General features: G+C 39.1%; 1 protein-coding gene across 3 annotated transcripts in view; it reads left to right on the top strand.

Annotated features, from left to right (window-relative positions):
- Window positions 1-21,656, top strand: part of MBD2 (methyl-CpG binding domain protein 2) — a 51,874-nt gene that overhangs the window by 10,799 nt on the left and 19,419 nt on the right. For 2 of the 3 annotated variants that reach the window (XM_084888369.1, XM_084888368.1), the window contains exons 2-3: window positions 8,762-8,921; window positions 18,415-18,552. In XM_084888369.1, the coding sequence (XP_084744495.1) occupies window positions 8,762-8,921; window positions 18,415-18,552 (298 nt within the window). Of the gene's footprint in view, window positions 1-8,761; window positions 8,922-18,414; window positions 18,553-19,556; window positions 19,681-21,656 lie in introns of all 3 variants that reach the window. The other variant, XR_014795379.1, reaches the window with a different exon arrangement.

Here is a 21,656-nt window from a genome sequence, read left to right on the forward strand (position 1 = left end):
TAGATAAAAGCTACCAGGGACAAACTATAAAGGAGGGCTTAAGATGGTTCATTTTAGGCAAGATCTGCATTTAAAGGTTGAGGGAGTAGAGAGCTGACCTGTGGATGCATGTATGTCATGTACCTTTAAAGCAGTGGTATTCTTTAAATTAAATGGTTTGGCAGTTTTCTGATTATATGTTTTGTATCTGAAAAGGGTTCCCAGGCCTAAGTATGTGCATGTGGCAGCTTCCCCACACCAACAAGCAAGTTTCAGACCCCAGCAGGGTGTTCAAGAATTCAACTCAATTCTGACACTGTGTACCTGGGGATGGATCCCGCAGGTTAGGGGCTCAGTCCCACAAAGCTGCCCTCCACTTCAGATGCCAGGCACAAACTCAGGTTGTTACCTGAACTTCTGACCATCTATACATCAGAGGTTCCCTCAACCTCCTCCTCTATTAATTCGCTAGAACGTTCACAGAACTGAGGCAAACCAGTTCATTCATTAGATCACTGATTTACTATAAAGGTTATAAAGGATACAAGTCAGTAACCAGATGAGAAGATACACAGGGGAGGTCCTGAAGGAAAGAGTTCTGTCCTGGAGCTTGGGGCATGTGGAAGCTTCCTGATGCCCCAACCAGGAGGGCTGAAGAGCTGTCCTTCTGAGTGTTTCGGAAGGCTCATTACCTAGTCAGACTAAGTCATTGGCCATTGATTCAACCTGTAGTCTCTCTCCCCTCCTGATGTCAAGAGGTGGGACAGAAAGTTCCTATTCTCTAACCCAGTGGTCAGCAAATTGCGGCTTGAGAGCTGCAGTTTGCTGCTCTGTTGACTAGTGTGTTTGCCGACCTTTTCTCTAACCACATGGTTGCTCCTGTTGCCAGCCAGGCACCATGCTTGAGTGGGATCTGGAAGTCACCTCAACAAAGCAAGAGACACCATTGCTGCTTTTATCACTTAGGAAATTCAAGGGATTTGGGAGCTGTGAATCAGGGAAGGATGAAGGCCACATGCTTGTGAAATAACCATTATAGTTCCTATAAATTGCAATATCACAGTACCTAAGTCCAAAAAGGTAACTTTAATTCCAGATGTTTAGTTTTAGCTAAAATTTGATTTCTGGAGACAATTGCTATTTAGTGTTAGAGAAATCTTTTTCTTTCAATACTTATTCTTTTCTTTTTTTTTTTTTTTTTTTAAATATATTTTATTGATTTTCCACAGAGAGGAAGGGAGAGGGATAGAGAGCTAGAAACGTCGATGAGAGAGAAACATCGACCAGGTGCCTCCTGCACACCCCACCAGGGATGTGCCCGCAGCCAACGTACATGCCCTTGACCGGAATCGAACCTGGGACCCCTCAGTCCTCAGACCGACGCTCTATCCACTGAGCCAAACTGGTCTCAGCTCAATACTTATTCTTGTAACAGGTAAGCTTTAACATTTTAGGAGGCAGAAAAAGATAGAAAGTTGATATATCCTTATTCTCAAACTTTTCCAGTGCTGCTTTAAAAAAAATATATTTTATTGATTTTTTTACAGAGAGGAAGGAAGAGGGATAGAGAGTTAGAAACATCCGTCAGCTGCCTCCTGCACACCTCCTACTGGGGATGTCTCTGCAACCAAGGTACATGCCCTTGACCGGAATCCAACCTGGGACCTTTCAGTCCGCAGGCCGATGCTCTATCCACTGAGCCAAACCGGTTAGGGCTCCCGTGCAGCTTACAGCATTTTCAGTGTGGAGATTTTTATTCCCCACTAAGTGCTCCCTGATACTGTTGGAGAGTAGGGCATCTCTGAGCATGCTCTTTTATCTTTAGTCTCAGAGATAGCCACCTGCCATCCACAGTGCTTCTTGCCACTCATCGTCCAGTTCATCCTATTCCATCAGATTATTGCTATCTCTCATAGTTCATCCGTTATAAATTCTTTTGAAGATCTATTTGTTTTGCTCAGACCTCTGGTCTCATAAATATGATTATTCATATCAAAGTAACATGCAAAAATGTGTTCTGTTCTACTCGAGGAGTGTTTTCAGAGTGCAGTTCCACATGCAAACAGTGGGCCCTCGTAAGTGCAATTTGTATGTCCTGACTTTCACAGCATGTTAGAGTTGTCTAGCCCAGATAATTAAAGATAATTATGATTACAGGTGAATTTATAGGGTGACAATGTGAATACCATTAAAGTATGGTGACCATTATTTAAGTATTACTGGTATCGCATTAGTGTTTTTTTTTTTTTTTTTTAATTTAAAAGCCACATGCCAAATAAGTTTTTTTTTCTTTTACTCTATATTTAGAAACCTCTAAGATAGAGTTTGGTTTAAGAAGTGCTTTAAATAGTTTAGTCAAAATGAAAACAAGCAAAGACATAGTTCAAGTGCTGAAATGTTCTTATATGAACTGGAAAAATACAACTCATTGATTTTCACTAGATTATTTTCTTCAGCGTACTTAGTGGGTAGAAGTTAAAGGTGAGATCACAAGTTGGTTCAGGATTGGCGTATCTATGGGCTAGTTGGTAGGGAATGTTCTTTGTGGCCGAAAGTGAAAATATTAGTGTTTCATTACTGGGATTAGAAGTAGTCACTCTGGACAGAGAAAACTGAAAATGACTAATATCGTTCCCTAGTCTATTCGAGTTTAAAAAAAAAAAAAAAGTAATTTCCCTAAGTTACACTTTGATGCTCTTAGTTACATCAAGTCCTTGTGTGCTTGAGACTGGGACCCACAGCAGCCATCTTAGAGTGCAGACCTGTGATAATTTTGTCACTCTGGGTGCGACCAGAACTTAAATGACATACCACTTTTTTTTTGTTTGTTCACCTAGCATTTACTGTCTCAGCCACTTCCAGGGTCATGTTGCTACTGTGCAGATGGTCTATGTGTGATGGGCAGAATTCCTGCTTAACTATTCTCTTGAGGCCTCGTCTTTTCTATGATTGGCTTCACCTTCTGCAGAAGAAGGTCCCTCGTCTTAAAATCCACTGGGACAGCCAAGCTAACTTAAAGTACCAGGCACAAGCGATAACAGTTACAGAGAAGCAAATGCCTTATACCACGGTTCTGAAGGCAATAGCAATAGTATGTATGACAGTACGGTACCTGTAGCAATTCAATATAGATGCTTCAGAGAAGTCCATCTTTAGGATGGGGTAGGGATTGGGGATGGATTAGATCTGACTGAATACTAGTTGATATTTCTACTTTCTTTTGATATGCTAATAGTTAAAACTGTGATTTCTACCATTTTCCTTCCTTACTCACTTGGTTTATCTGTAGAGTATGTCAGTTCTTTCTTACAATGCATACTTATGTTTGATTTTTAAAATCACTAAACATAGGAACTATTTGGAGCCATACTAAATTGCTAACCTAGATCATAGACTTTTCATGAGTATAGCCTCTTAACTGAAGTTTTCTTTCTTTCTTTCTTTCTTTTTTTTTTTTTTAATGCCATTAATCAGTCATAGATTTATTGTGGTAGAGGGTACAAAGCCACGACTTCCTACAGGGAGCGGTGCCACTGGCCCCCAGCAGCGTTTACACGCGTTTCACACAGGGCAGGTCCTCGTCTCATTGTAAAGCAGCTGCACTCTGAGCCTCAGCTGTGCCCTCTCTACCTTTGCACAGAGTCCTTGGCACATCTCTAGCACTCTGCCGGGGCAGCAGAGCAGCAGCTTTTCTTGCAGGTGGTGCATTTGCATCCCTCGCCCTTGCAGGAGCCAGTGCAGATACTGGGACAGTACAGGGGCGGGCTCGGGCCAGGCCCAGCGGACTTGCTCCTGGAGAGGGTGGATTGGCTTCTCCCAGCAACTGGATGCTTAATTGCGTTCTTAAGTATTTAGATTTCCTTAATTTGGGAGAGAAGTACCTAAAACAGGGAGATCTCTGATCAGAGTTTTGTTCTGTAGAGGCATGTTATAGTGAGGCTCTTGTGTGTAGATACTACTACATAGCAGGTAACTGGCATTTCACCTGTTACATAAGGAACTACTTATTGCAGGGTTAGTTTGTGAAATTAAGTCAATTGCTTCTTTAAGAAATGACATTCTAGTTGTCTCTAAGCCATATCCTAAGAATAACAGTGCTTATTTATTTATTTAGTTGGTAGAAGTTGCTACCTTAACATTTTCGTAATTTAGAACATTAGTCTGTGAAAAGAAAAACTCAGCTTTTTATTGCATTAATGAGATCTTATTAGAGAGATACCTGATTGAAAATTGTCATTTTATTTTTTTAGAGAGTTTTCCCCCCGCTTCTGAGGTATATTAAATAATTTATCAAAATCTTTAAAAAATATTTTTGTTGACTTCAGAGAGGAAGGGAGAGGGAGAGAGAGATAGAAACATCAATGATGAAAGAGAATCATTGATGGGCTGCTTCCTTCATGCCCCTTTCTGGGGATCAAGCCTACAACCCGAGTACGTGCCCCGACTGGGAATCAAACTGTGAATCTTGACTCATAGATTGATGCTCAACTTCTGAGTCACACAGCCAGACTTCCAAAATCCTTTTTACCAGTAATTGGTATATCTAATTATAAGGGCTACTAGAGGCCCGGTGCACGAAATTCCTGCACGGGGAGGGGATGTGTCCCTCAGTCCAGCCTGCACCCTCCCCAATCTGGGACCTCTCAAGGGATGTCCTACTGCTCGTTTCAGGCATCCCTCTCATACTCCAGGTCTGCTGGCTCCCAACTGCTCACCTGCCTACCTTCCTGATTGCCCCTAATTACTTCTGCCTGTCAGCCTGATAACCCCCTAACCACTCTCTACCAGACTGCTCCCCTTCCAGCCTGCTTGCCCCTAATTGCCCTCCCCTGCAGGCCTGATCACCCCTAACTGCCCTCCCCTGCAGGCCTGATCGCCCCTAACTGCCTCCCCTACAGGCCTGGTCCCCCCAACTGCCCTCCCCTGCAGGCATGGTCCCCCCAATTGCTCTCCCCTTCAGACCTGGGTCTCCCCCAAATGCCCTTTCCTGCAGGCCTGGTCATCCCCCAACTTCCCTCTTCTGCTGGCCTAGTCACCCCTAACTGCCCTCCCCTGTTGGCCTGATCACCCACAACTGCCCCCCTTTGCAGGCCTGGTTCCTCCAAATTGCCCTTCCCTGATGGCCATCTTGTGTCCACATGGTGGCAGCCATCTTGTGTGTTAGAGTGATGGTCAATTTGCATATTACTCTTATTAGATAGGATAGAGGCTGGTGCATGGGTGGTGCATGGGTTTGCCCTGAAGGGTGTCCCAGAACAGGGTGGGTGTTCCCTTGTGGCATGGGGTGGCCTGGGCGAGGGGCTTGTGGTGGTTTGCAGGCTGGCCTTGCCCCCCAGCGACCTAAGTGGAGGCCCTGGTATCTGGGATTTATTTATCTTCTATGATTTAAACTTTGTAGCCTTGAGTGGAGGCCAGGGCCAGTCAGGAAGCTTGGCTTCCTCCACTGCCGGGGAAACCCAAGCCTCCTGCTTGCTGTGTGGCCACAGCCATCTTGGTTAGGTTAATTTGCATACTGCTCCTGTTTGGCCTATGGGCATGGCTTGTGGGTGTAGCGGAGGTATGGTCAATTTGCATGTTTCTCTTTTATTAGTGTAGATATTGCTATTTTAATTATTCAGTTGTAGTTATATACATGACATAGTAGCAGAGAACTCTTTATCAAATTTTCAAATTAATTTGGGTCTTTAATATTTCATTTCTCATGTAGTGGAATAGATTAATCATGAAAATATTTTCCAGTTTAATTTTTTAAATTCCATGCAATATAACTTTTTTTTTTTTTTAATATATTTTATTGATTTTATACAGAAAGGAAGGGAGAGAGAAAGAGAGTTAGAAACATCGATGAGAGAGAGTCATCGATCAGCTGCCTCCTGCACACCCCCCACTGGGGATATGCCCGCAACCAAGGTACATGCCCTTGACCGGAATCGAACCCGGGACCCTTTAGTCCCCAAGCCGACGCTCTATCCATTGAGCCAAACCGGTCCCGGCCATGCAATATAACTTTTAAATAAGCATAGAATTGGCCATTTCAATGTATCTGCAAATGAAAACCATATTTTTTACTGTTCAACTGATACAAGTTTTTTGCTTTCAGGAAGTTACTTTGTTTTGTACAAGACTATATAAATTGTGTTTGAGGATTTTAAAAGGTGGCATTGTAATTTCTGGTTGTTTGACTCATCAAGAGAATATATAGGAATTGTTATAAAGGAGTATAATGGCAAGGATAGCAGAATTATTTTTAATTAGGATTGGAGAATTACAAATATCATTATAGAGGAGGTGACATAGTTGGGCTTGGAGGATTTAATACCCTGTTTCCCCAAAAATAAGACAGTGTCTTATATTAATTTTTGCTCCCAAAGATGTGCTAGGTTTTATTTTCAGGGGATGTCTTATTTTTCCATGAAGAAGAATATGGTACACATTTATTGTTAAATGAAACAATACACATTTGTTAAATTTATTACCTGTATACAGTACGGTAGTACAGTAGTTGTCAACACCAATCAGACAAACTGAATCCTACAGTATCAAGTTTACTCATTTATTCAATGACAATCATGTCATCATCTTCTGGAACATCATCATAACAATCCAATTCCTGAATTTCCTGGTGAATTTCTTGTGACTCCATTTCTTTCAGAATCAGTGGACCAAATCTCTCATGTTTAGCAATAGCATTCTGAGACAGAGCCTAAGGGGGGCCTTATTTTCGGGGGATGCCTTATATTTCACTCAGAAGGAAACCTGTAAGTAGGTCTTATTTTTGGAGGATGTCTTATTTTCAGGGAAACACGGTAGTTTTATGACAGGCATTACTTATGCTCATCCTTTCATCTGGAAAGATATGCCTATTTTCATGACTTTGAGTTTGGAATGCAGGTATCCAGGGCTGGTGGGAAAGGTCTAGGAAAAACATCTTAGATTGAAGGGTTTTGATGTGTTATTAAGGAGGTGCAGCTGTGTCATCAGCATTGAGGAGTCTGAACATAGAGCTTGGCACTGGATGCATGGCTGAGGGATGGGGCATTGTGATTACCTCTAGCTTAAGGATGACGTGCCCGGTGGGCAGTGATGCTGCAACAGAGGGCAGGACCAGAAGATGAGGTTGGAAGTTTGTGGTGGGCAGAGATGACTCAAGTTTTGGACAACATTGAGGGTTACAGGCTATTTTATTTTATGACACTGAGCATATTTTGAAATCTGGGTTAGAATGGGAGTTGAGGCTTGCTTATACATAATCTTAACATTCTTTCCTCTGCTGTGTTCTTGTCTGCTTTGTTCTATTCTGTTACTTCTGGTTGTTATCTTCACTGCAGGCAAAATTCTATACTCTGAATTGTGTTTCAGGAATGCTTATGTCATGTGATTGTGGAAAAAGAATGTTGATCTGATCTTCCGTTGTCTTGAAGTTGGTGGCCGCAGAATACCAGAGTTTATGACAAAGAGGGGTGTGTTGGTTTAGACCTGACCCGGAGAGAAGTTTTGCTTTTCCATGGACATATTTTATTGCTTAGTTTCCCAGCCTTTTCTCTTTTGACTTCCTGTTGAATTGTTTTTCTTTTGTAGTAGTCAGTTTGTACGAGGTTAAATTCTAAATATAATATGTTGTCTTCGATGAGAGGTATTGTAGAATTCTCACAGTTCCCTCTGTTTATTTGTCCCACTGATTATAATAGTTTATTCTAGCACATTTGGTCATAAAATTTAGATAAGACTTTGGGGCAATGCTACACAGGGAAAACATTTTTTAGAACATATCAGTTTGGCCTTCTCTGTAATTCTAGCACTTTTGTGATTTTCCAGCTTTGACAATATTTCTTTTTTTTAAATATCCTCCCTCCGGGATATTTTTTCCATTGGTTTTTAGAGAGTGGAAGGGAGGAGGGGGAGAGGCACAGAGAGTCCTTCTTTACAGTAGGGCTTTGGCTAACAAAACTAATGTCAGCATTGTATAAACACATTGGCAGATGTTTTCCTTTCAGTTACTTTAGGGAGCATTAAATATTGTAAAAATTAATTTTTTTTTATTGTAAATGAGTTCAAATTGGTAATTTCAAGTTTTGTGTGTGTGTGTGTGTGGGGGGGGGTGTGCTTTTTTTTTTTTTGTTTTTTTTGTTAATCCTTGCCTTTCCATTGATTTTTAGGGAGAGTGGAAGAGAGAGGGAAAGACAGAGAGAAACATCGATGTGAGAAAAACACATCAATTGGTTGCCTCCTGCACAAGCTACAACCTGGGCCCTGGCCAGAATCAAACCTAGAGGATTGTCCGCAGGCCGATGCTCTATCCACTGAGCCAAACCGGCTGCGGCTGTGTATGTGTGTTTTTAACAAGGGTGTTGATTTCAGAAGAGTTTGTTCTGAAGTTCTTTCTGATTACTGCTAACATTGTGTCTAGTATTTATAAAAAAGTAGCATTTCAAAAGTCAGTTTGGAAAACAGTTTGAGATTGAAGACAGTTGCAGGGTGCATGTTGTGCTGTGCATGCGATGGTGTTGAGATTCTGTCAGTGGTTGCGGAGTGAGTGACCATAGGGGTGACCTGTATAACACCTGCTACTACAGATGGTGGACCTAGTGAAGTGTTACATTAGATGGCACATGATCTCTTTTTATAGCGAAGTTACTGAGTTCCTAAAGCATTTTCACATTTAACATGTTCAGTTGTGAGGTAGTAACAGTTGGGACCAGAAGGACAGTATGAACAAAGTTTGATGTAGAGTGTAGGGTAAATTTTGCTCTATTTTGTACAATTAACATTACCTTTCTTCTAGTCCAAGTGGTAAGAAGTTCAGAAGCAAACCTCAGTTGGCAAGGTACCTGGGAAATACTGTTGACCTCAGCAGTTTTGACTTCAGAACTGGAAAGATGATGCCTAGTAAATTACAGAAGAACAAACAGAGACTGCGGAATGATCCTCTCAATCAGAATAAGGTTGGTTAACTTACTTATGACATCTGTATTCTATTTCAAGAGCTCTCTAAAAAATTTTAAATATAACACTGAGATTTTGATTGTCCAGTTTTTTGTTTTTTTCTCCTCCTGCTAAGCATTTTGATTATAAACCTGATTAATGTCCTGGTAGTTCAGTCCTTCGGAGGAGGAGCCTACGGAAATTGTACACAGTTGAAAACACATTTCAGTGTCTCCCTAGGCCCGTATACATTATACTTTTCGCCTTTGGGACTATTTACAAAGTATTTCTTTGTCGATGTTAATTGTCCCTCTTTCTCCTTCTCCCCCCTTAAAATAGTTCCTGTTGTCCCAGAAGAGGCAGCACTTTAATGTGGCATGTATTCTTACCATATATAGTGTATAGTTAGTTCCCTATTCATTTTCAGGATTACTGTTTGAGAAAGGGGAGTTTTTATTTTGACTTGTTGAGGATAATGACTTTTAGAAATGTTCTCATCCTAATACAGTGATTTGAAATTTTCCCATTAGCTCTTATTTTTATTGAATGGTTTAGTTGATGGTTAGTAGTATAGGAATTCAAATAAGTAGGATTTGAATTATAATGCTTACTTAGTTGTATTAATGCACCCAGTATCTTTACAAAAGCACCTTTAAACCCCCCCCCCCCCCAAGGGCAACAAATGTTATAACCATTTTTTCCTCAAAATTTCTTGCTGTAAATTACATAGATAGATGTGTATGTGTGTTGCCACCACCATTGTCTCACACTGACTGGAAATGTGAGGGGAAAGGAAGCGCTGTCTTCCTCGGCATGTGACTGACGGAGCCCTGCGTGCACTTGGGAGCCCCGAGGTGGTGCAGCAGAGGGGAAGGGCTTCGGGGCAGGCCCTGGATGGATGCCCTGGCGCTGCTACCAGCGCTCACACAGACATGGGCACCTTCCTTCCCTGTGATGGCCTCAGCCTTCTCCGTCTGGTCACAGAGTCGATCCCTTAGCATTGTGAGGGGTGAAGAGGAATTTATATGAGAACATCTCCCCAAGTATTTGACCCATGTTAGTTCCTTTCCGCCCCCATTGCACCTTCCGAAGCACTGAGCTACCCAGTGAGCAGTGCTGCCTGGTGGCCAGTGTAAGAAAGTCTGCCCCAGGCGGTTTTCCTCCTCCTCTTTTACTTTTCCTGAAAGGTATGAGGTCTGGGTTTCATATGTCTTTATTCAGAAATCAGCTTCCTAGTTGGTTTACAGTAGTTTAATTCCAAAAACTGTCATGGGGATTAGATTGCAGAGTTTCCTCATCTATGGTTACCTTGCACAGGTTCCTTGCACAAGTTCCCATGAGACCTTGGCAGGTACCTTGTTAAGGAGGCAGGATGGAAGGGGAGGCTGACATGCTGTTACTTTGGGATGATAGGTAAGAAGGTGTTAAGATATGAGGTAGTGAGAGGAGTAGAGGGAGCTCATGCTAGTAAAAGTTGGGAGCTTGAGTAGTGTATAGGCAAAGCTGTGTGAGTTCAGCTTAAAGAAACCTTTATTCTAGGTTTATTTTGCTTCTTAAATATACTAAACCAGCCTCTAAAAACTCTAACCACAGTGCTGGTATCTATTGAAGGGGCTCAAATGTTTATGGATGATTGGACCGCTTTCAAACTGCCTTGTTGTTACCAGAATCATGGTTAAGTTACACTAAGTGAAATGTGAAGATAACTTCCTGATCGTTATGATGCACTAAAAACCGAACCTAATTCGTCTCTTTAGTTTGTGTGCTCCTTTGCACTCTAGCGCGCTGACTGCTCCTCCTGCACCGTGGCATGTGCTTTCAAGATTCTGCTTGCGCATGTGCTGTGTCCTCTGCTTGGAATGCGCCCCCCTCCCCCTCCACCTGGCAGCTCCTCCTCATCCTCATCCTCATCGTGGCCCAGCTCCATTGTCTCGCCTCTGAAGCCTGCCCTGCGCTCTCCAAGCAGAACAGCCCCTTCTTCATTGTGCTCCCTGGTGCTTGCTGTTGTGTTTGTGGTGGTTTGTCCGCTTCAGTACACTGTGAGCTCCATGAGGGCAGGGACCATGTCTGCTTTTGGTTATTTCTGTATGTGTCGCCCAAAACCTAGCACACGGTAGGTACTTAATACATGTTTGCTTCATGTTTATTTGACTGAATAGCTACCTCATTCCAGAGGTCATAGTGGTCATAAATGTTTATTGAATAAATTAATATACTATACATTTTTCTGGAAATGCCTTTCATTTTGTCATTGGTTTCTGAAGATATTCTGTTAGTTTAAGGGAAAAAGATCAGACAAGATTTAGAAGTCATTAACATCAAGTTGCCATTTGAAGTCTTGAGTGGCTTTCTCAGAGCTTGCTTGAAGGGGGAAGTTACAGAGCAACGTTCTGCCAAAGTGGTTTTTGTGCTGATGGGAATGTTGTACCCACCTGCCACACGTGGCTATTGCATGTTTGAAATGTGGCTAGTGTGACCGACTGGACTTTTGGTTTTATTTAATTAGTTAAAGTCTAAATAGCCACATATTCCTAGTGGCTACCACAGTTCTGATCCTCAGTAGGTACATAAGGAAAACAGAAACTTTGTTCTGAAAGCTACATATCATTTAGGCATTTATGCAAGCTCTCGATTTTCAAAGAGGAGATGTTACAAGGTTTCAGAGATAGTCTCAACATTTTAAGAAGTTTATTTCTTAAAAAGATGTTCTGTTTCTTTAAAAATTTAATTGGAGAACGTTAGGATTGGATAAAGAAGAGTATAGTGATTCTTAGTGCAAGATGTGTTTAAGAAGCTTGGTTTTGTTGCTAGATATTCCTTTTATTTAATGTTTCAGATGTGTAAGCACTAAACTTGATTCCATGTGTTTCTGGCTTTTAAGAACATCAAATGTTTATAAACTAAAGCTACAAACTAATAAAATTAAAACTTCCTAACATTAATATAACATATGGTGTGTTTTACACATTTCTTACAATATTTGTATTGTATGGAATAAGTTATTTTTTACCCGGGCTTGTCAGTTCTACTAATACCTTGGAAAGACTCAGTTCTTTCCCTACATTTCTTTATTCACACCAATTTGATATATTTTGAAATAAAGAGCATCATATTCTCTTGAATGGAATTAATTGTATAAGTCTGTCATTCATTTCTCAAACAATGGCAATATGCAATTGTGATGATAATTCACACAGCTTTGAATTCTGTATGGCTGTGCCTAGGTAGTCAACCAAACGACCTAACAGGTGTTTGTTTTAATGATCTTCAACAAAATACTAAAAATAAATTCTTGTAGAGAGTTCCTATATCATGGGGACAATATCTGTAGTTTGAGAAACACATGAGCTGCTGTGATGGTGGGCATCGGTGGGTATTGGATTCTATAGAGTGGGTGCATTATGGAGAACAGATTAGGGAAAGGTGAAATGAAGTAGAGAAAGCACTTTGGGCTGATGTTTAGGAAAGAGATGTCTTGAATTAGTGCTATAGCAGGAGCATGGGAAGGTGTGGGACTCAAGAGAATTAGTGCATATAAGTACCTGGTGAGTGTAGGAAGGACTGATGCCTGCTACAATTCTGGCTTGAGACATTTGGGGCAGTGGTAGAAATTGCTGCTTATGCAGAATTTATGTCCAATGTGACTATAAGTGATAAACCTACTTTGCTAATTGTTGGCTTCCTCCTACCCCTAGAATGTAAGTTCTAAGGCAGGGATTTTGATGTTTTGTTAACCATTTGTATGCCATAAGAATCTGTAGATGCGAGCGGCAGATCTTTTTAAATTAAATTCAAAATATTGTGACAGTTAACTGGTTAATGACTGTAGACCCCACATGCAGTGAGTGCCTGACAGAGTAGGCACCCCGTATTTGTTCAGTGACTGACTGACTGAAAGCTGCCTTAGCAGCAACAGCATGATACATGTGTTACCTCATTTGATCTTTATGAGAATCTTACAGGTAGTTGCTGTTAATCCTCAGTTACAGATGAGGAAAGTGACCTTAGGAAAATAGTCTGTATCTCAGATTGTGGCATGACTATCTCTTGAGAACATGTAGTATATGCAGAGCCAGAAAATTAAAATGATACTTGGAAGTATTAGTTTCATTACAACATTTTGGGTAGGGAGAGCAATATTTTTACATTAAAACAAACATGGCTAATTTTTTTTTATTTTATTGATTTTTCACAGAGAGGAAAAGAGAGTGATAGTTAGAAACATCGATGAGAGAGCATCATTGGTCAGCTGCCTCCTGCACACCCCCTACTGGGGATGTGCCCGCAACCAAGCTACATGCCCTTGACCGGAATTGAACCCGGGACCATCCAGTCCGCAGGCCGATGCTCTATCCACTGAGCCAAACCGGTTTCGGCCAACATGGCTAATTTTTAAAAAAGTACAAAATTTGCATGAATCTTAAAGATAAAATATGTAGATAGAATATACACAATTTGGAACAGCAGCTTTATGTAAAGATAGGCTGACAAGTGTGGTATTTAGAACATACAGGTTAAGCCCCTGCTGTCCAGCTATGCTGTGTGAAAGCTTTCCCTGCTATCACCACATGGATGGGTTTCTAGTTGTTTCCGTGTCCTGAACTTTCTCATATGTACTAGCATGTCCAGTTGATCTGGGAAGGAACCTGAGAGAGCTACAGGGTCCTTTTTGCCCAGTTCCCTTTCATAGTCCACCTTAAGTTCTACTGAAGGGCACATGCACACTTCTCACTTGTTCGCAACTCTACCGAGGTACCAAATTGTCTCCAGTGGGGGACAATGTGAAATATTGGTGTTGGTATGGAAAAGTGAATGACTTGACAACAGTAAAGTCTTTCTGCTCGTACCATTCTTTGCAACAACATTTACCAGAGGACTTAATGTAGAGTTCGATTATTACAATTTTTGATGGTGCACATTTTGTTCTGTAACTCAAAAGAAGTTCAAAAGAATTAAGTGAAAGGAGAAAAGTCATTCTATTTACATATTTATGTGAACAAGGATTCTTAGTGGTGCATTAAAAAAAGAAGAATATAAATAGAATTGACACTAACTTTTGACCCATTTTAGCCATTAATAATATTCAAGGCCATGAAGTTATTTTTAAATAACTTCTTAATATATTTATTTGATTTTTCATCTCTTATGCTTAATAATTATTTGTTAAAATGTAAATCATCATTTTTGGTCAGTAATATATAACTAATTGTAATAAACCAGAATAGATTTATTTATTTTTATCATTAAGAGCTCTACGGTTACAGAAAAGTTAAAAGAAATAATTTCATGAGATAAATGATCAGTTAAAGATTTTCAAATTTAAAATAGGGAAAACACTGGGAATGGAATTATTCAAAGAGAAAAAGGAGGGAAATAAAATATATAACTTCAGCTTGTTCACGTATAAGTGGGTTAATGGTGGGATTTTAAAGTGATGTAGCAGTTTATTAAAGTGTCAGTGTTTAAATACTTTAGAAAGTGGATCCTTTGAAACTATTTTCCATTAAAATATGAAATATTCTTGATGTCACCTTTAAAATGTAGGTGGTGTATATATTTTCAAAACAGTTTTAGGGATTAGGAATGCAAAAAAATGTTTGAAAACCTCTATGAAATGCTCTATGACATGCACTTGTCACCCATCTCTTTGGTTACCCTGTTTGCTAGCCTTAATCTAGGAACTGAAAGGCTGCACGCTGGTTTGGTTCCTTTCAGAATCACCTTCACTGTGTTGTCCTTTAAATGTTCTTTTTTTTGGTCTTTATGGAAGGTCATTGAGAAAAGAAAAAGCATTTGAAATCTGCTTAATATTTGTTGTGATGTCAAGTGCCTTTAATTTTTTTCTCGACTTAATATCAGTACAGCTTTTGTTTTCTTCATTAATTCTTATATTTCCTCGTTCCTAACCATGATATCTATGTAATTTAATCTCTTTCACCCAGGCCCCAGAAAACACATACCCCTATTTGATGCTCAGCTCTAGTGTCAATTGCTATTAACCTTTTCAAAAGGAAATTTTACTCCTTGTCCTTGATTTTCTATTTTAAAAAATTAATGTTTTCATATTTGTTCTTTCTGAGCATAAAAGAACCATCTCAAGATATTTCTTGGAAAGAGATGAAGTGAAAGATTTTAAAAAATTATATTCTTGGCACCTAGGGCAATAGAATAAACCCTCAAAATTTTTTGAGTTTTTTTTGAGTACTTCCAGTCTAATATGCACATTATTGTAAAATACATTAAACTTTGATTAGAGGGCTAGTCAGTATACTCAGAAAATTTATTATAGGTTAGAAATTTTTCTAACATTAAAATATGATTTTGCCAATTTAATTTTGTAATTTAAGGAACTTTTTGTATTGAAAGGGAGGATTTCAAATATATGTATGAATAGTTATAATCTTTGTCCCATCAAAAAAAGTGTTGCCCTGGACATGTTTCTCAGTGGTTATAGTGCACCCCACTCCTCATCCCCCCCGGTCAAGGGTGCGTACTTGGATTGCGAGTTTGATCTGTGGCCTGACTGGTTCCCTGGGGGAGGCAACCAATAGATGTGTTTCTCTCACATCAGTCTCTCTCTCCCTCTCGCCCTCTCTCCCCCTTCCACTCTCTAAAAATCAGTGGGGAAAAAAAAATCCTCAGATGAGAATTAAAAAGCTGTGTGCACATGTGCACGCTTGCGCGCGCGAGCACACACACACACACACACACACACACAAAAGTGTTTGTTTTATAGCTCCTGAATTTATAGCAGGTAGTTCTCAAAATTCAGGCACACAACTGGGCATGAATTAAAAGTGACTCTGGCAGTCCTGAGGGGAGAGTGGTAATAAAATGTACTGATTTTGTGACGGTTTCTGGGAAAACCAGTTAGTCCAGCTTTCCAGATTACATGATACTGTTTTGGAATACAAAATTAATTAGTAAAAAATTCTTTCTGCCTTCAGAGCTTTGAAGGCCAATTAAAAGGAGAAAAACAAAACTAAAGATCAAGAGGAAAGTAACAGCACACTCTTGAGTAACGCCACTGGGAATGAATTGTTGTCTCAATGTTAGGCAATAGAAGTTAATTGTATATTTTGAATATTTTTAGCCAGCTTTTCTAATTTTTACTTATTGAATAAAAAACATGAGTTAATTAAAAAAAAAAAATCAATCTTACTATTGTAGCACCAGTAGTTTTACATTGCATGCTTCCTTCCAGTCTGGATTCAGAATTCATAGTTTGGGGTCGTCTTTGCTGCCTCCAGTCATCCTTTGTAACAATGAGAATCCTACAGGCTTGACCTTGTTTGCTCATACAGTTGAGGAATACTTCTGTGTCTACTGATGCCATCTTTATTCTAATGTGAGCAGACTGTATTTTTTTATGAAAGAACAATAACAAAGCCAAAGGTATTGGTTAGTGACATATACTAATTATAACTAATTAGTGACAGGAAAAATTCTCTAGGAGCATTTAGGTGTGGAGCTTCTTTAGGATTGAATATTGATTACTTTATAGATCAGGTGGCTTCACTAAGGGCTCAGGATGCTATCACGAATCAGAGGTGTCCAAACCTGTGGTATCACACAATTACCAGGAGAGCTTTTAAAAATACACATTTCCGGGTTTCACACTTTTTAAAAAATAACATAGTAAGTGGTTATTTTGCAGCTAGGCTTGTACACTTCTAAATAAAAGTGTTTTTTAAAAAAATATATATTTTATTGATTTTCCACAGAGAGGAAGGGAGAGGGATAGAGAGCTAGAAACATCGATGAGAGAGAAACATTGACCAGCTGCCTCCTGCCGGGGATGTGCCTGCAACCAAGGTACATGCCCTTGACCGGAATCGAACCTGGGACCTTCCAGTCTGCAGACTGACGCTCTATCCACTGAGCCAAACCAGTTTCTGCTGTTTTTTTTTTTTTTTTTAAATCATAAAGATAAATGAGCTAAATACCTGAGAGTAATATTGTTAGAGTTATTTAAGATGGAATATAGCTCATAAAGGTAAGCACATGCACTGGGAAGAAATGAGCGAGAGAAAGGAATAACAAGCATGCCCAGTACATACAGAGGAGTGTGCGTGTGAGGGGTCAGGTGCGGGGAAGGAGGTGGAGACTTTCATATAATAGTGGGTCCAAATAATACTGTAGCAATTGTCAGATTAATTTATTGTGATGCTTGTTTTTCTAGAATCATTTAAGCAGAGGTCACAAACTCCATCCCCACAGGGCTCGGTAACACAAAGGGAGTTGTTGAGAAATTCTGCAAGGACCCTTGATACCTCAAGTGGGCAGCCATCGCTAGTCAATCATGGCCTCTTACTAGTGGCTAAATCAAGTCCAGTTTTTCTAGATCTTTGAGTTTTTAAGAGAAGCTTGAGTTCTGGATTTCATGTGGTCTCCAGATTGGTAGCTGTCAGCTTAATTTATCAAGGACCCACAACAGCAGCACACGACTGTAGGTTAAACTCAATTTGTCTGCTACCAGTTTGCAGTCTTTTAGTAGACATGCCAATTCCCAGGCCCACCTCAGACCTACTGCATCGAATCTCAGGGAGTGAGTCCTAGTGATCTGTGTTTCAGTAAACCCCCTGGGTGGTTCTGACAAAAGCTCAAGTTGAGAAACACTATTTTGGAGTTTGAAAGTTGAGATGATAATTTTTACATGGATAACTAATGTGAAGATAAGAGTTCATTGACTCTCCAATTTATCAAGTATATTTACATATCAAAAAATAGCAGATGTGTATTATTTAGTTATATATGACTTTTTATATTTTTTGCCATTATCACATTTTGTTCTTTTTCTCACCTTCCCTAGCCAGCCCATCCCTCCACCCCTCCACCCCTTGTTAAAGTATTGCAAATGAACTTAATGGCGATTCTGGGCCTCATTTGGACTTCACTAGAACACATTTTTCTAAATGGAGTCCTGTTTGCTAGAATTAGAACTTCCATTTCTCATTCTCTTTCTGTAAAAGGGGAAGGTTAATTTATGTGGCGTTATGAGGGGCTGGCCTCCTAAAAGCTGACCAGTGTTTGTGTTTTAATGGCCAAGTATGCCATCATTTTCCATTCTCAGAACGTGGAAATGACCACCGTCCTGGTTATTATTCTGAAAGCACTCCTTCCTTTTGTATAACCCAACTTTAAACATAATCAAATTATGAATTTTCTAGAGAGAATTTTTTTACACTTAAAAGTATAAAGTTTTTATTATGAAAAAAATATAGGGTGGAACAAAAGTAGGTTTATAGTTGTGAGTACAGGAAATATGAGGTTTATTCTTGTATTATTTATTGCATCATTTTCCATATGAACAACTGTAAAGCTACTTTGCCCCACCCTGTGTGTCTTATATAATAGAGTACTAAAAATATATGCTAGAGTATTTAAAATATTGATTTTGAAAAGTTTGGAATAATCTAATTTAAAGTAGTGGATATTGGATTAATAAGAATTTACTTATGTAATTATATTTATGTATAACATTTTTTAATGAAAACATGCTTATATCCACAGGGTAAACCAGACTTAAATACAACATTGCCAATTAGACAAACAGCATCAATTTTCAAACAACCAGTAACCAAAGTCACCAATCATCCTAATAATAAAGTGAAATCAGACCCACAACGAATGAACGAACAACCACGTCAGGTAAGGATCTAATTAGTTCTCCAATTTCAGTTTTCAGAAAACTCTGGTATTTTTACCAGATATAGTTTTAAGTAAATTCTGGTTAAAATGGAGTATATTTGGAAAGAAAATTGTTTTATGTCCTAGGCGATTACAGGAATGCTGGAGAAGAATGAATAATTCAATATTTAGGTACAATGTTCCAAGAAAAAAATTCAGTTAATTTCAAATGAATCTAAATTAATATTATAAACTACATTTTTATGCTTTTGTGTGGTAATGTACATCAGACTTGATTCTGCTAAACCTAGTTTTTTAAAGATTATCTTTCTAGGGATAGTATTTCCTAAGGGGATGAAGGATGCAGTTTGTGTTGTTTAGTCTAAAAATCTTTTATTTGGAAACTACTTTTTGTTCTGACTTCTTATTACATGAAAGCTATCCCTCCCCTTTTGAAAAACAAACTTTGTCAATATGGTGAATTGTCCTGTGACTTCCACTTTTGTATAAATTGGATGTATTAGTCTCTCTCTTTATTGCCGCAAGCTGTATTCCACCAGCATCTTTTCTCAGGAAAAAATATCTGAAGGGCCTCCCTGCTGCTTAATAAGGCGCATAGCCAGGGGAGGGTCTTCACTAAATGCTTAAGCTTCCAAGTCACCTTGCTTATTCATTCCCTAATGGTGGTAAAAAAAAAACATTCAGGTACTTTGTGAATTTTTAGTAGCAGTTAGGGTGAGGACATGGAGGGAGAAACTTCTGTGCATTTTTCCCTCTCCTTTCTCTGCCTCCTCGCACTTAGGAGGAACCCAGATTGACCTACACGATTATCTTGTGCTCTCATATTCCCCTTTTAGAGTCTCGCTCCACTTTTCCATTTGAATTTTGTTTTTCGCTAGCCCCTCAAGTATCTCATCTCCAGGCTTGAGAAAGGATTGGGCCAGAACTTTCAGACAGTTGCTCTAGGAGAAACGACATAAAGAAATCCAGTTCCCACATCCTCTGTAGTGTTTTTTCCTCTTCAGGTGAGCCAGGAAAACAGAAGATATGTGGAGCCACATTGGATCAGCATCTTGCTATAGATGTCTCAAGATTTGAAGTTCTAAACTTGCTTTACTGTTGGTCCCCAAGAGATTCCACAGGGGCCATGTAAGTGTATCACATCCAATATCAAAGATGCGTACCTGCATGTGCCTGTAGGCTCTTGTCACCACGTAGGTTTCCTCTGAGCCGCTCAGCTTTTTGTACCAGGCTTTCCCCTCTGTTTTACTGCTGTGCCCAGAGGCAGCCACCAGACTGGCAGGGTTAGTGTGTTCATCACCACAGGGAAGGAACTCGGCCATTCTGCACTTCGCCCACCTTGTAAAGCCATTCCCTGTGCCCATTCTTTCTTACATGCTCTCCAGAGTCTTGAACATCTTGTCCTTTAGTTTGTTTTTTTTTTGGTGATATTAAAATCGTTTTCTTGTAAAGATTTTTGTTGAAAAATTTGAAAGTATGTAATTGGCTGACAGTTTGCTTCAAAAAGCCCAAAAGATAAAGAAAGTGTGATAACTAAAATATTAGTCCCATGTTGGAAATCTGCATTGTCTTAATTGAGGACAGATCGTATTTAGTAGGTTTTATTCTCATCTTTTCTTTGCCAAATCATCCTCAGTATAATCTACAAATGCAAATATTTTTGTTAAAGACGAACTGAGTAACAAATTATGGTCATTTTAACAGTAAGTGGTTTTCTGCACCTGAGTTCATCAGATTTAAAAAACTAGTAAATGCATTTGCTGAGTGTTCATCTGGCTATAGAGATATTGGTGACCTAGATTTTTGAAGTTGAATTAACCAGATCAGTTGTTCTTTATTCTTTGGTGTATTGAGTAGTTTCAAGTTTTCCTTCTTTTATTAAAGTTTATGAGATTATTCTCAAATGAAAAGAATGTTAAAAAAAAAAAAAAGCTGAATCCTACCTCCCAAACCCCCCTCCCACCCCCCCTGAAAAAGCATGTCATTTTAACCCAGATCTTTTTTTTTTTTTTTTAAATATATTTTATTGTTTTTTTACAGAGAGGAGGAGAGAGGGATAGAGAGTTAGAAACATCGATGAGAGAGAATCATCGATCAGCTGCTTCTTGCACACCCCCTACTGGGGATGTGCCCGCAACCAAGGTACATGCCCTTGACCGGAATCGAACCCGGGACCTTTCAGTCCACAGGCCGACGCTCTATCCACTGAGCCAAACCGGTTTTGGCTTAACCCAGATCTTTTGAGGGTTTATCTACCTTATAGCTTGCATAGACAGGAAGGGTTAAAATTATTTAGGAGGTGACTTTTCTAAGAGTTTGGACTATTTTTTCACTTTATTCGCATGTCACCTGACAATTTTGGCTGGATAATTTTGATTAAGACATTAGTTGTCTTTTCCCTTCTTTATCTTCAATGTAAGAATTGAGATAATATTTAACTATTGTTTCACGAATGGGATTTCAAAATGTTGGATTGTGCATTGTGCAAATATGACAAAATAGTAGAGAGACAACTTTTGTGTTAATGTTTTAAAAATTATGGTTTGTAATTCTGACTATTCCAGTTTAGACTCGAGTTTTTTTAGTAAAGGAAAACTGTTTATTTTAATTGTGTTTTAACATACATATGGCAGATAACTGCTAATCATGTTATTGAGGAGATAGTAAAAAATACATAGGTAAAAGTGATTCTTCCAATTTTGCTACCTTTGTATAGCTTCATTGATCTAGATAAATTACCAAATATTCCACTTGGAGAAGTTTTTTTGGTCATAGAGTAACTAAATTAGACAATGAGGTTTCTGTAGATATAAATGTTTTTATTCTTTAACCATATCATGTTTTCTTAATAAGATAGTCATAATTTTAAAGGGATGAATTTTCAGACCTAGAACTAGGATTAGATTTTTGTGTCCTAATTGAGGCTCTACCTTGAATAGGTTTGAAGTACTAATTTATATGTGATGCAATCATAGAAATGAATAATTCTGTCTTATGTAACAGACATCCTATGCCTAGATCTGGCAGTCTAATTTGAAGTCTGTAAAATATATAAATTGTTAATTTCTAATGCATTGAGTCCTGGAAATGGCTTTAGCTTTAAA

Source organism: Pipistrellus hanaki, assembly GCF_964339955.1.
Source record: "Pipistrellus hanaki genome assembly, chromosome: 6".
Classification (NCBI taxonomy): Eukaryota; Metazoa; Chordata; class Mammalia; order Chiroptera; family Vespertilionidae; genus Pipistrellus; species Pipistrellus hanaki.